General features: G+C 40.9%; 1 protein-coding gene across 3 annotated transcripts in view; it reads left to right on the top strand.

Moving 5' to 3' along the window:
- Positions 1-12292, top strand: part of DYRK1A (dual specificity tyrosine phosphorylation regulated kinase 1A) — a 73917-nt gene that overhangs the window by 57362 nt on the left and 4263 nt on the right. For all 3 annotated transcript variants that reach the window (XM_038129894.1, XM_038129884.1, XM_038129905.1), the window contains 8 exons: positions 5055-5147; positions 6058-6246; positions 6925-7072; positions 8424-8710; positions 10344-10490; positions 10800-10940; positions 11175-11481; positions 11937-12061. In XM_038129894.1, the coding sequence (XP_037985822.1) occupies positions 5055-5147; positions 6058-6246; positions 6925-7072; positions 8424-8710; positions 10344-10490; positions 10800-10940; positions 11175-11481; positions 11937-12061 (1437 nt within the window). The remainder of the gene's footprint in view (positions 1-5054; positions 5148-6057; positions 6247-6924; positions 7073-8423; positions 8711-10343; positions 10491-10799; positions 10941-11174; positions 11482-11936; positions 12062-12292) is intronic.

Raw genomic sequence — 12292 nt, 5'->3', positions numbered from 1 at the left:
GCGGAGCCTTTCCCGAGCTGCAGCCCCCCTCTGCTGGCCGCAGCGCCGCGGTGCTGCCCGGAGAGCTCCTCTCCCAAAATCCCATCTCTGAGCTCAGCTGATTACCTGAGGATGCTCTCACAGGTTTTTTCTGTGTCTTTGCTGCAGACTGACTCCTGTTTTTAAATGGAGTGTCTGGTTCAGGTTCCTGGAATGATTTTAATTCCTAAGCAGAGAAAGGGAAGCCAGGTCTTGCATGTGAATTTATGGGTTTTATTCCTGCTCTGTCCTGCTTGCATTTGGGGTTCTAGTGGCTTGCAGGCCATATTTTGGTTTTTGGGGAATCATTCACAATTGCAGATTAAAGGTTAGGGAACAATAATGACAATTTATATTCAGATTATATAAAATATCTGTATTTATACTAAATGTAAATAATAAAAATATTTACATATAAGTTGCCCTTAAAAGATAATTTACATAATTTTCTCTTCCATTTATTGCTTTCTGGCTGTGGTCCCCACACCCATCACTGACAAGGATCAAAGAATTCTAGGAAGATACTCCAAGACCAGCCAGATTGTTTTGTTTTTTAGTCATTTTTGAGCTTTTCAATTACAGTAAAAAACTTCCAGCTCTGTCTTTTTACATTTTTTTCCTTCAGGAGTTATTTTTTAAGGCTTTTATTTCCCAAATAGTGCTGGCAGGAGGGGTCCTGCTCTTGGCTGTGGCTGCTGAGTGCTTCATTTTCAGGGAGTGTGGGAGCACATGGTCCAGAGAGAACAGAAAAATTGGGATCTCTGGGATTTTTCTCCTGCAGTGGTAATGAATTCATATTTCTCTGTCCAGTTCTAACTGGTTTCATCTTGTGAGTTCAACACAGCTAGATGGGAATAAAAGATAAGAGCTTAAAAGTTGTCACAACTTCAAAGTTTTTTTTTTTTTTGCTGCTCTGTTTATCTCCATCCTGCATGCTCAGATTGCCAGAAACTCTTTTTATTTAATTACAAAATTATTAGAAAATTGATTTACCTGATAAAGGAGCTGAGGTGAGATTTTGGTAACTAATTCCAGCAGTTCAGCTTTCGTGAAACACCTGGAATGGGAAGGTCAGGCTGATTGTTAAACACCTTTCTAGCTCTGTTTATCTGACATAATTAGTGTATATATATATATATATATATATATATATATATATATAAAAATATGTAATATATATAATATATATAATTATTACATATAGATAAATTATATATATATTTATTTCTATTTACACAATTATTATATATAAATATCTGCAGAAATTCGAGGTTTTCTTACATCTTGGCTAGAGATTTTATTGACCACATCAAGATCATTGCCAGGTTCATGTTGTAGCACCAGTTTAAAATCCTTAATTCAGATATTCCCACTACCTGTTCAACATTATTGTTAATGATGGTTTAACTTCAGCAGTCTCTGTCATCAGTGTGGCCATGCAGGTCAATTCAACAATTACACTCGGAATTCTTGCTAAAAGTTGTCGTGACACAATGAAAGCTTCATTATTTATTCTGTTTGGGAAGTGGAACATGTGGTATACACAAGCTGAATTTATCTTTTTTTTGTTTCTTCTTTTAATGAATGTGGATGGTGGTGGATCTTTCTTTTTTTTAAAAAAAAATCTGAATTAAAGCATCCCATAAACAGCTTAGGATTCTCCATAATCAAAATAAAAATATTTTTAGAAGGAACAATGCCATCTGTTTGGACAAAAAAGAAAATGAAGAGAGAAATTTGTTGTGTTCCATCCCCAAAGGCTGGGAGTTCAAAGAGCACACCTGAGTTAAGAGTCACAGTTCCCATGAAATGTGCTTTGTCACCAATGTGTTGAGGACACATAAATGGGACCTTTTTTATGGGTAATTCCTTATAATTTAATAACAATTTATAATTGTAATAAAAGTAGTTTCTTGTCTCTCAGACCTGAGATGCAGCATCTCATTGATTTCTGGTTTTAGGGAGATCTGAGCTTGCAGTGTTGCTGTCTGACCACCAGATAGAGACTGAAGCTTGTGAAATGGGACTTTTCCTTTTTCCTTTTTCCTTTTTCCTTTTTCCTTTTCCTTTTCCTTTTCTTTACCTTTTCCTTTTCTTTCCCTTTCCCTTTCCCTTTCCCTTTCCCTTTCCCTTTCCCTTTCCCTTTCCCTTTCCCTTTCCCTTTCCCTTTCCCTTTCCCTTTCCCTTTCCCTTTCCCTTTCCCTTTCCCTTTTCCTTTTCCTTTTCCTTTTCCTTTTCCTTTTCCTTTTCCTTTTCCTTTTCCTTTCCCTTTCCCTTTCCCTTTTCTCTCCTTCCCCTTCCCCTTTCCCCTCCTTTCCCCCTTCTTTTCTTTTCCCTTTTCTTTGGTGGTTGAGCAGTCCTTAAATCCAAGTCAGAAATCAGATTAACCCCAGCAATAAAGGATTGGACAGTGTTGTTGTATAAAACAGAAAATTATTTTGTTCCATGCTCTTCCTTCATCAAGAAGAAAGAATCTCTCTTGGAAAAAGAAGGGAATATTGCAAATTTCACAGTATAAAAGTGTGAGGAAAAAAATTCAGCCCAAAACTTTATGAACCCAAGGGAGCCAAATAGAAACAGTTCATACAGGTTCAGGAGTGTGCTCAGAAATGTGTGACTGTTAAAATACACAATGGTTGGAGAAATGACTGGCTGCAGTAGCCTGCAGAATTAAAATTATTTACAATTTTTGGATGGTGATAATTCAGATAATTTTTTTTCACCAGGCTGTTTATTTCAGAGTGGAAATTAGATCTTTCTTTTTGAAGTAAGCAAGCAAATTTCACTTATAAATTAGAAAATAGACATGAAGACTTGTCGTACAAACTCTCTTTCCAAATTAGAGCAATTTTTTGTAGGAATAGTTGGTCTGAACTACAGAATTCTTCCACATTGAGACTTTCCCCCCAAAAATGAAATCCCTGTGCTGGTCATGCAGCACAGGACAGAGACTGAGCCCTGCCAATATTGCTGATATTCCTCTGCCACATCCTGGCTTCTTTCACCAGCAAAGCCCACCAGTGTTCCCATATTCCAACACCTTCTTTCAGTCAGAATTGAGGAATTTGAGGGAAATATTTGGATTTGAAGGTGCTTTAACAATGACAGCTGGATCAGGACTTGCTGCTGCTCGGTGCTGTGGGAGAGAACCTAAAGATCCCCTTGAGGGGGGGGTTATTTCATGGGCCACATTTGTTTGCCAGATGAAAGGAAGAAACAAAAATGTTTTGTAAATGTCTGATGGTTTGTTTAGGAAACTTTCAAACAGTTTCCTGATGTTTACAAAGTGCTTGTACTTGTAATAAAATAAAATTAATGGTTTTTTCCCCCTGCCCACACAGGAGGAGAATGGGAGTTTGGCTTTCTAGGGTGGTTCCTTGGGTACCTCAGTGCATGTCCAGTTTCTGAAGCACAAACCCTCTATAAATTTCTTTCTGTGAGACCTTTTTTGGGTCACTTTGATGTGATTTTTTTTATTTTGTCATTGAGGGAAAAAAAAGAGGGTTATTTGTGCAGCAACCAGTATAAGTGTTAAGTTATCTTATAAAAAAATAGAAGGGCAGGTAGACTTGGCAATGGCAAACTCTCTTCAGCCACAGAAGGTGACTTTGGCTTTTTCAAGTTCATATCACTGAATTCCAGGATAATTTAAGTTGGGAATGGTCTCCAAGATGAATCCCAGCTGTGCCCTGTCCCCACCTTGTCCCCATCCCAGAGCTCTGAGTGCCACCTTCAGGCCTTCCTTGGACACCTCCTTTTAATAACTCATTTATATTAGTTCAGTAATTGTGATGGAAAACATGCACAGAACAAGCTTTTCTCCAATGGAATTGCTTCAACTCACCCTGAGGTTTTCTGTCCTGCACCTGGAGGGGAACAACTCCAGGCAGCAGCCCAGGCTGGGGGTGACCTGCTGGGGAAGGACCTGGGGACACCGAGCTGTCCCTGGGCCAGCAGAGTGTCCTGGGGACATTGGGATGAGCATTGCCAGCAGGGCAGGGGTGATCCTGCCCCTGTGCCCAGCCCTGGGGACACCTCTGGGTGCTGTGTCCAGCTCTGGCTCCTCGGCACAGCAGGGCCAGGAGCTCCTGGAGCTGAGCAAGGGCCTGGAGCAGCTCCGTGCCCAGGAAAGGCTGAGGGAGCTGGGGCTGCTCAGCCTGGAGAGGAGCCCCAGCTGAGAGGGGCCTCAGCCCTGCCTGTCCCTGTGTCTGTCCCTGTGTCTGTCCCTGACTGTCCCTGGCTGTCCCTGTGTGCAGGAGGTCAGAGCAGGCCCAGACTCTGCTCCAGGCCCAGCAATGGCCCCAGAGCCACGGGCAGGGCCTGAGCCCAGCAATTCCCCTGCCCAGGAGGCACAACTCCTGCCCTGGGCAGTGCCCAGCCCTGAGCAGAGAACACAGAGGCTCTGGGGGCTCCTCCCTGGGGACATTCCAGAGCCATCTGTGCTCTGGGATGGAGAGAGGAGCAAGCTGAGGGATCAGCCACTCTCCAGAGTCCCCATCAGACTCCGGCTGGGTGGGACAGAATTCCCAGAGCTTGTCCAGCAGTGCTGGACACAGCCTTTGGAGATGGTTTGTCTCTTGGTAGTCCTGGATTTTGGTTTTATTTATTCCAGTATTTTATTTGGAATTTAATGCAGTTTAATGTGGTGAGCTGGCCCAGTTCTCCAGCAGTTCCTGTGAACTTGAATATGTGTACCTTAAATATGGTGACAGTTCATGTGTCAGTCCTGAGGGGGAGGAGTGGTGGAGGAAAGTCTTTGTTGTCAGAGGAGATTTGGATTAAACCTGTTGGGTGTACTGACAGGAGAGGTAGGAATCTGGGAATTTACTCCTTTTCGAAAAATTCGTAATGTATTTAAAGTTATATATATATAAAAAAGTAACTAAGCAGGGTGTGGGAATTTTTTTACTGTCAGTTTAAAAAACCTGTCGCATTTAAGTAACTCATTTCTGTGAGGAATTTCACAATATTTGATGTAGTAACTGTACCCTTAAATTCCTATTTTTGTTCTAATTTCTGCCATATTCCCATTCCAGAGGCGGATGCCCCAAACTTTTCGTGATCCAGCCACTGCTCCATTGAGGAAACTCTCCGTAGATTTGATCAAAACATACAAGCATATTAATGAGGTAATGGCTGCAGCTGTCTTCAGTGTGCACTGATGTTTGTTACAACACATGATTTAAATGGATTTTCTACAAATAATCTCATCAAGAGATCCAAAAATTCAAGTTTTCTCTCAGTTGTTCACGTCCTGTTTGAGGTCATGGCTGTCACAGTCCTGCTTTCTGTCCAGCACACAGCAAATCTTTTATCCTGGGATTTATTTTCTGTTGTTTTATAAACAAATGTTGAGCTTGCAGGACAAGGAGACACGAGTGGCACAAGCACGCTTTGAGCTCAATAAAACTTTATTAATGTTTCTAAGAGCTTATAAGGGAAATGCTGAAGTGTTTTCCCTTAATTATTGAATTAAATATTATAGACAAATGGAAAATAGAAAGTTGTTCAGGTTAATACAGGAAAGCATCAGTTAGTTTCAAAGTTTTGACAATTAAAAGGAATGTGAAGGGATTTTTATGGTGATTAATGACTTCCTTGGAATTCTTTCCCAGTCTTGTGGGAACATCAAGTGGTGGTTCTTGTTTCCAGGCTAGTTAGCATTTTGAATTTTACTGTGTGCACATTGTGCTGGGGTGAGTATGTTCCTTTGGCACCTGGGAGCTCCAGAGCTCACATTTATCAGTGTTATTATTTATTAGTGTTAGAACATTTATCAGAGTTATTACTATTACTTATTAGTGTCAGTACATTTCTTTAGCTCTGCTTTCCCAGTTCTTCAGTTATTCAAGACTCTCCTTTGGAATACTGACCTGACTTCAAACACAAGCAATAGCAATAGGAGGAGAGGACTCCTTGGTTTTCCACTTGTAGAAATCCCACTTTCAAACCACAGGATGCTGGATGAAAGTTGATTTTCCTCTTTCTTGAGCTGCAGTTCTGAGCAGGGCTCTTAAGGAAGCTCCTTTTCCCCTCCAGGTTTACTATGCAAAAAAAAAACGGCGGCATCAGCAGGGCCAGGGAGATGATTCCAGTCACAAAAAGGAGAGGAAAGTTTACAATGATGGTTATGATGATGACAACTACGACTACATTGTGAAAAATGGGGAGAAGTGGATGGACCGCTATGAAATCGACTCTTTAATAGGCAAAGGATCCTTTGGACAGGTAATGGCTCCTGAGGTGTTTATATTGCTGTGCATCACAGTTGTGTTTAATTTGAAGTGCTATTTCTACTTTATTTTGAAATTAAAACTCTTTTTTCTCACTCCTGTTATCCTGAGTGCCTGTTCAGACACTCATATTTTGTGCTATTTCATGTTACTACAGAAAACATTTAATTATATTTCAGTGTGTGTTGCATTTTACAATGAGAAATCCTCCACCTTTTGCCATCTGTTGACATTTTTAACTCGAGTTTGGTTTTAGTTTGAGTTAGGTTTTTAGTTTGAGTTTGATTTTAGTTTGAGTTAGGTTTTTAGTTTGAATTGGATTTTTAACTTAAAACAATATTTAGTGCTGGATCTTACCTCCTATAAACATCATTAACATTATTTGTTTTGACTGGTTACAACTTTAGCCAAGGCTGGAAGGAGGATGGAGCTTTTATTTTGTTGGTTTTAGTTTTTCTCAGATTTACCAGTCCTTTTACAGTGTTGGTTTAGATAATTTGATTTGCATATAAAGTGACATCACTGGAATAAACGTCACCAAATGAGTTGTAGCTTTATTGTATCATCAGAAGAAATAGAATTAAAAAGGAGAATTCTGAATTCAAAAAGGTGAACAAGGGAGTTTGGGTGAGTTTGGAAAGTTGGATTTTCCTGATGGATTTTTCTCTTGCAGGTTGTGAAGGCTTATGACCGAGTGGAGCAGGAGTGGGTGGCCATCAAAATCATCAAAAACAAGAAGGCTTTCCTAAACCAGGCCCAGATTGAAGTGAGACTGCTCGAGCTGATGAACAAACATGACACTGAGATGAAGTACTACATAGGTATTGAATTAATTACTCCTCGTTTTTATTGCATTATGAACGGTTTGGATCTTGCTGTAGAGCTTAGGCTGCTTTCAGCTGATTGCCAGATCTATTTTGGAATATTTGTGATGATATTTGGTGGTTCCTGCTAAGCTGGTGGGTCCAGCGAGCTCAGGAAGTGTGGGGAAGAGCTGGAATCAAGTGTAGAAGCCCAGCAGGACATGGAATGGTGGGAGGAGAATTCCAAAGGTGAGAGGACAGGAATTTGGAGAAGGATGTGTGGCAGGAAATGGCATCAGGGTGGGAGCAAAATGTTCCATCTCAGGTGAGTTGTGAAGGACACAGAAGGAACTGCTGTGGGATAGTGGAGAAAACAAATCCATGGGCACCAAGCTGACCAAAAATCCACCTTAATTAAAAGTCTGAATTCTCATGGTGCTCATACTCAAGATTTTATTATCCCAGAAAGGGGAGCATGTTGCTTTTTCTCAGAAATGTTTTCCTGTTTCAGTTTTCTTGTGGCAGCCTGAAGGTTTGACAATGGCAAATCCTGTTGGCCTCTGAACAGAGCAATGTGATGAATATTTCACTTATTTAATGAAAAAAAAAAGGCTTGGACTGGTTCCTTTCATAAACTGAGATTGTGCCTGAAGGAAATGAACACAATTCCTTGGGGATACTGATCAATTTTATTAATTGAAGTGATCAACTTATAAATTGCAGGGATGTCATTGTGTATTTTAAATTATTCTCACAATTAAATCTTTTCTCTCTACATGTAAGGGAATGATACCTTATTTTGATAATTTATCCCTTCATAAGTTTTTGGTTAATTCAGCTTTACTGAGGTGCACCTGAGGATGTGAAAATATCCTCTTGTCCTCCAAACATGGCAGAAATACTCTGTAAATAACACAGAACCAGGAAAAAACCTGATGTTCTTATTTTACTCAGTGCTCAGCTTCCTGCACATTGATTAAAGCATTTAAAAGATTGCACAAGTTTTTGCACCCAAGGATGTGTAAAATGCCCCTCTGTACCCCAGGCATGGCAGAAATATTTTGTAAATAACACAGAACCAGGAAAAAACCTGATGTTCTTATTTTACTCAGTGCTCAGCTTCCTACACATCGATTAAAGCATTTAAAAGATTGCACAAGATTTTCCAGTTTTACTGAGGTGCACCTGAGGATGTGAAAATTGTCCCCCTGTCCTCCAAGCATGGCAGAAATATTTTTTAAACACCACAGAACCAGGGAAGAAAAACGATGCTGTGTTATTTTATAGATGTTCATCCTTCCTGCGTGCTGTGTTGTAATAAACCCATCATTCTCAGAGTGTATTTTTGACATTTCCCCCTTTTCCCCAGTGCATTTGAAGCGTCACTTCATGTTCAGGAACCACCTGTGCTTGGTGTTTGAGATGCTGTCCTACAACCTGTACGACCTGCTGAGGAACACCAACTTCCGCGGCGTGTCCCTCAACCTGACGCGCAAGTTCGCGCAGCAGATGTGCACGGCCCTGCTCTTCCTGGCCACCCCCGAGCTCAGCATCATTCACTGTGACCTAAAACCAGAGAACATCCTGCTCTGCAACCCCAAAAGGAGCGCCATCAAGATCGTGGATTTTGGCAGTTCGTGTCAGCTTGGGCAGAGGGTGAGTTTGGGGGAAAATCGGCGAGAATTCTGTTTGTGCTGCTGACAAAATGCAGGATTTTAAAGTTATAATACTAACCTAGCTCACTGAGACTTCATTCATGATGGCTTTATGTGGTATCCACATTCATGAGTATCTTCATTCATGATGGTTTTATGTGGTATCCACATTCATGAATATCTTCATTCATTATGGTTTTATGTGGAAGTCACATTCTCTGAAAAATCCCTTCGCCCAGGATTTTTCTCCTGGGAAGCTGAGAAGCCTCAGAGAAAAGGAAAACAATTCTTATCTCATTTGTTTCTCCTGTGTTTTGCTCGTGTGGAATGTGTTTGGAGATTGTTTACCCACAGGTGATTGTTCCATTGGATTCTGCTGTGAGTTGTTTTCACTCTTTGGCCAATCAGGGCCAAGCTGTGTCAGGGCTCTGGAAAGAGTCACGAGTTTTCATTATTATCTTTTTAGCCTTCTGTCTGTATCCTTTGTATATAGTTTAGTATAGTATTCTTTACTATAATATAGAATCAAAAAATAATGAATTAGCCTTCTGAGAAGATGGAATCAGATTCATCATTCCTGCCTTTGTCTGGAGGCAATGCAAATACAATAGTTTTAAAATAACAACTCAGTTTTAAATAGAGATCCACAGTGCACAAGAGCTCAGAATCCCAGAGCTGTCAAGGTTGGAAAAGATCTTTAAGATCAAGTCGAACCATGAAGCAGCAGCACCACGTTCACCACTAAACCAAGTCCAAAAGTGTCACATCCACACCTTATTTTGAAGATTTTGACAATCCACCACTTCTTTAGTGCCCCAATAGATAAAAATCCACCATATGATAAATTTTCTATGTTTTTTTCTTTCTCCTTGGCTGTGTTTTTATGCTGTCAATGGAGAGTGCACCAGCATTTGGTTGTAGAAATCTGCAGTGCTAATAAATAGAACAAAAAATTAAGTAAAAATAAACAAATAAAATACTCTTTTATTATTATCTTATTCCACTTACATTATTCCATCTTCCTCTTTCCATGAGCATTCCTTTAGCATGTCCCCTGTTTATGATTAGTGACACTGCTGATTGGATCTGTAGGAAAAGAATTCAGGAATTCATGGACTAACTTCACCAAAAGTGCCCCAGTTGTCTCTTGAAAAGCTGGCACTGGTCAGTAGCACCCCACTGCTTTTTCCCAGGATAAATTTAGGAATAGTGGATCAGAATATGGAATATTGTATTGAAAGCAGCAATGAGACAGAGATTTAGGTTAATAAAAGAACTCTTTGCTATAAACTAAAAGGAAGGGCTGAAGGAAGACACCAGGAGGTGAAATCACATCTGAATTATTTATCCAAATCCATTACTTAAGATAATTTTGAAATGTTAAGAATCGCAATTACAAAAACATGACATGACTCAAGCTGAACTTCCTGCTTTTTTTTTGTGACCACAATATTTTCCTAAAACTTAACAATTACTTTTATTAATGTCATATATGTGTAGATTTTATTATCCCTGATACCTCGTCTTTCCCTGGACCAAAATGGGATTTCATGACAGCTCTGTTTTGTCACTTGGAATTTTCATTCCCTTGGGATGCTGTGTGTGATTTTGACCTGGAGGTGCTTTTCTTGCAGATATACCAATATATCCAGAGTCGTTTTTATCGATCACCAGAGGTGCTACTGGGAATGCCTTATGACCTTGCAATTGATATGTGGTCCCTTGGGTGTATTTTAGTCGAGATGCACACTGGAGAGCCTCTCTTTAGTGGGGCAAATGAGGTAAGTTATCGACCAGGAATTGGGGTTTTTTGTTATTAATCCCCATCATGATTTTCATCTGTTTAATTGGAATGTGTAAATTAGGGAAGTCTGGTAATTCTGAGAGGATTAGACATCAATAACAGGACTTTTGTCAGGACACAAAATTACCTGTTCATAATTTTCCATGTCTCCCTCTTACTATTTGTTTTGTCCTTATCAAATTTTTCTTAAATTAATTAGCTTAGAACTTGTGTGAGTAGCTGACGTGTGTGCCACAGCTGGGCTGGCTGTCACTTGTCCTTCACCAACCCATTTTATTTGGCACAGGTGGATCAGATGAATAAAATAGTGGAAGTTTTGGGGATACCACCAACCCACATCCTCGACCAAGCACCCAAAGCAAGAAAGTTCTTTGAGAAGTTGCCAGATAGCACTTGGAACTTGAAGAAGACCAAAGATGGAAAAAGGGTAGGTAAAACAATTAGGATAATAATAAATATATTAAAAAATATATAAAGTGGTGAGTTGTTACTTTGTTTTGCTTTGTCTTATTGAAAATGCAGCTTTGTTGTTTATTCTGTTCTGTCTTGCCAATTAAATTACATTTCCTGTTGTGTTGAATAGCTTCCTGATTTGATTTGACTTTTGATAGAGAATCTGTGCTTCACACACTGATTCCCAGCCATTCCTCCCTCCCCGCAGGAATACAAACCACCGGGAACTCGCAAACTCCACAATATCCTGGGAGTTGAGACAGGAGGGCCGGGTGGGCGCCGTGCTGGGGAGTCAGGTCATACTGTAGCTGACTACTTGAAGTTCAAAGACCTCATCTTAAGGATGCTTGACTACGACCCCAAGACACGAATCCAGCCCTACTACGCCCTGCAGCACAGTTTCTTCAAGAAAACGGCGGACGAAGGTACCAACACGAGTAACAGCGTGTCCACGAGTCCTGCCATGGAGCAGTCACAGTCTTCAGGAACCACCTCTAGTACATCTTCAAGCTCAGGTGGGTTTTGGTCGTGAACAGGTGATAAAATTCTGCTTCCTCGTGTTGGGCACTGCCCAGGCTCCCCAGGGAATGGGCACGGCCCCGAGGCTGCCAGAGCTCCTGGAGCCTTTGGACAGCGCTGCCAGGGGTGCCCAGGGTGGGATTGTTGGGGTGTCTGTGCAGTTGGATTGGATGATCCTTGTAGGTCCCTTCCAACCCAGAATATTCCATGATTCTCTAAAATGTTTATTTCTTTTCCATACTGTCAAAAAATATCAGTCATGATCACTAAACAATTATTTTTATCAGCTGGAAGAGGTGAACAGAAAACCCCCAAAAACCCAACTAGAAGAGCAAAAATGGGAGCGATTACCATTGATCTTGATGCACTTTATAAACCTTTTATGCTGCCATTGTTCCATAGCTGTAAATTCTGTGTCCCTTTAGTCACTGAGCATGTTGGGCTTTTCCAGGTGGATCTTCTGGCACGAGCAACAGCGGAAGGGCGCGGTCGGACCCCACGCACCAGCATCGACACAGCGGTGGGCACTTCACTGCTGCTGTGCAAGCTATGGACTGTGAAACACACAGCCCACAGGTAATGCAGAACATCTCAGTGCAGGACACATAAAACCAGAGGTTCTCCCCCATGCAGACCATTCATTGGTGTGTAGACACACATTGCTTTTTTAGTAGCCTTTAATCAGCTGTGTTGTTCCAGAGGTTCCTGTAATGCTGTTGGCACCTTTCAAGGTATGAGCTACAACATTTTCATTTGATTTGCTTTGCTTACTGTCTCCAGGCTCCTCAGCCAGAGGTCAGGGCTTTA

The sequence above is a fragment of the Motacilla alba genome, chromosome 1 (assembly GCF_015832195.1).
Source record: "Motacilla alba alba isolate MOTALB_02 chromosome 1, Motacilla_alba_V1.0_pri, whole genome shotgun sequence".
Classification (NCBI taxonomy): Eukaryota; Metazoa; Chordata; class Aves; order Passeriformes; family Motacillidae; genus Motacilla; species Motacilla alba.
Note: the sequence above shows the minus strand (reverse complement) of the source record. Positions and strands in the feature narration are given on the sequence as shown.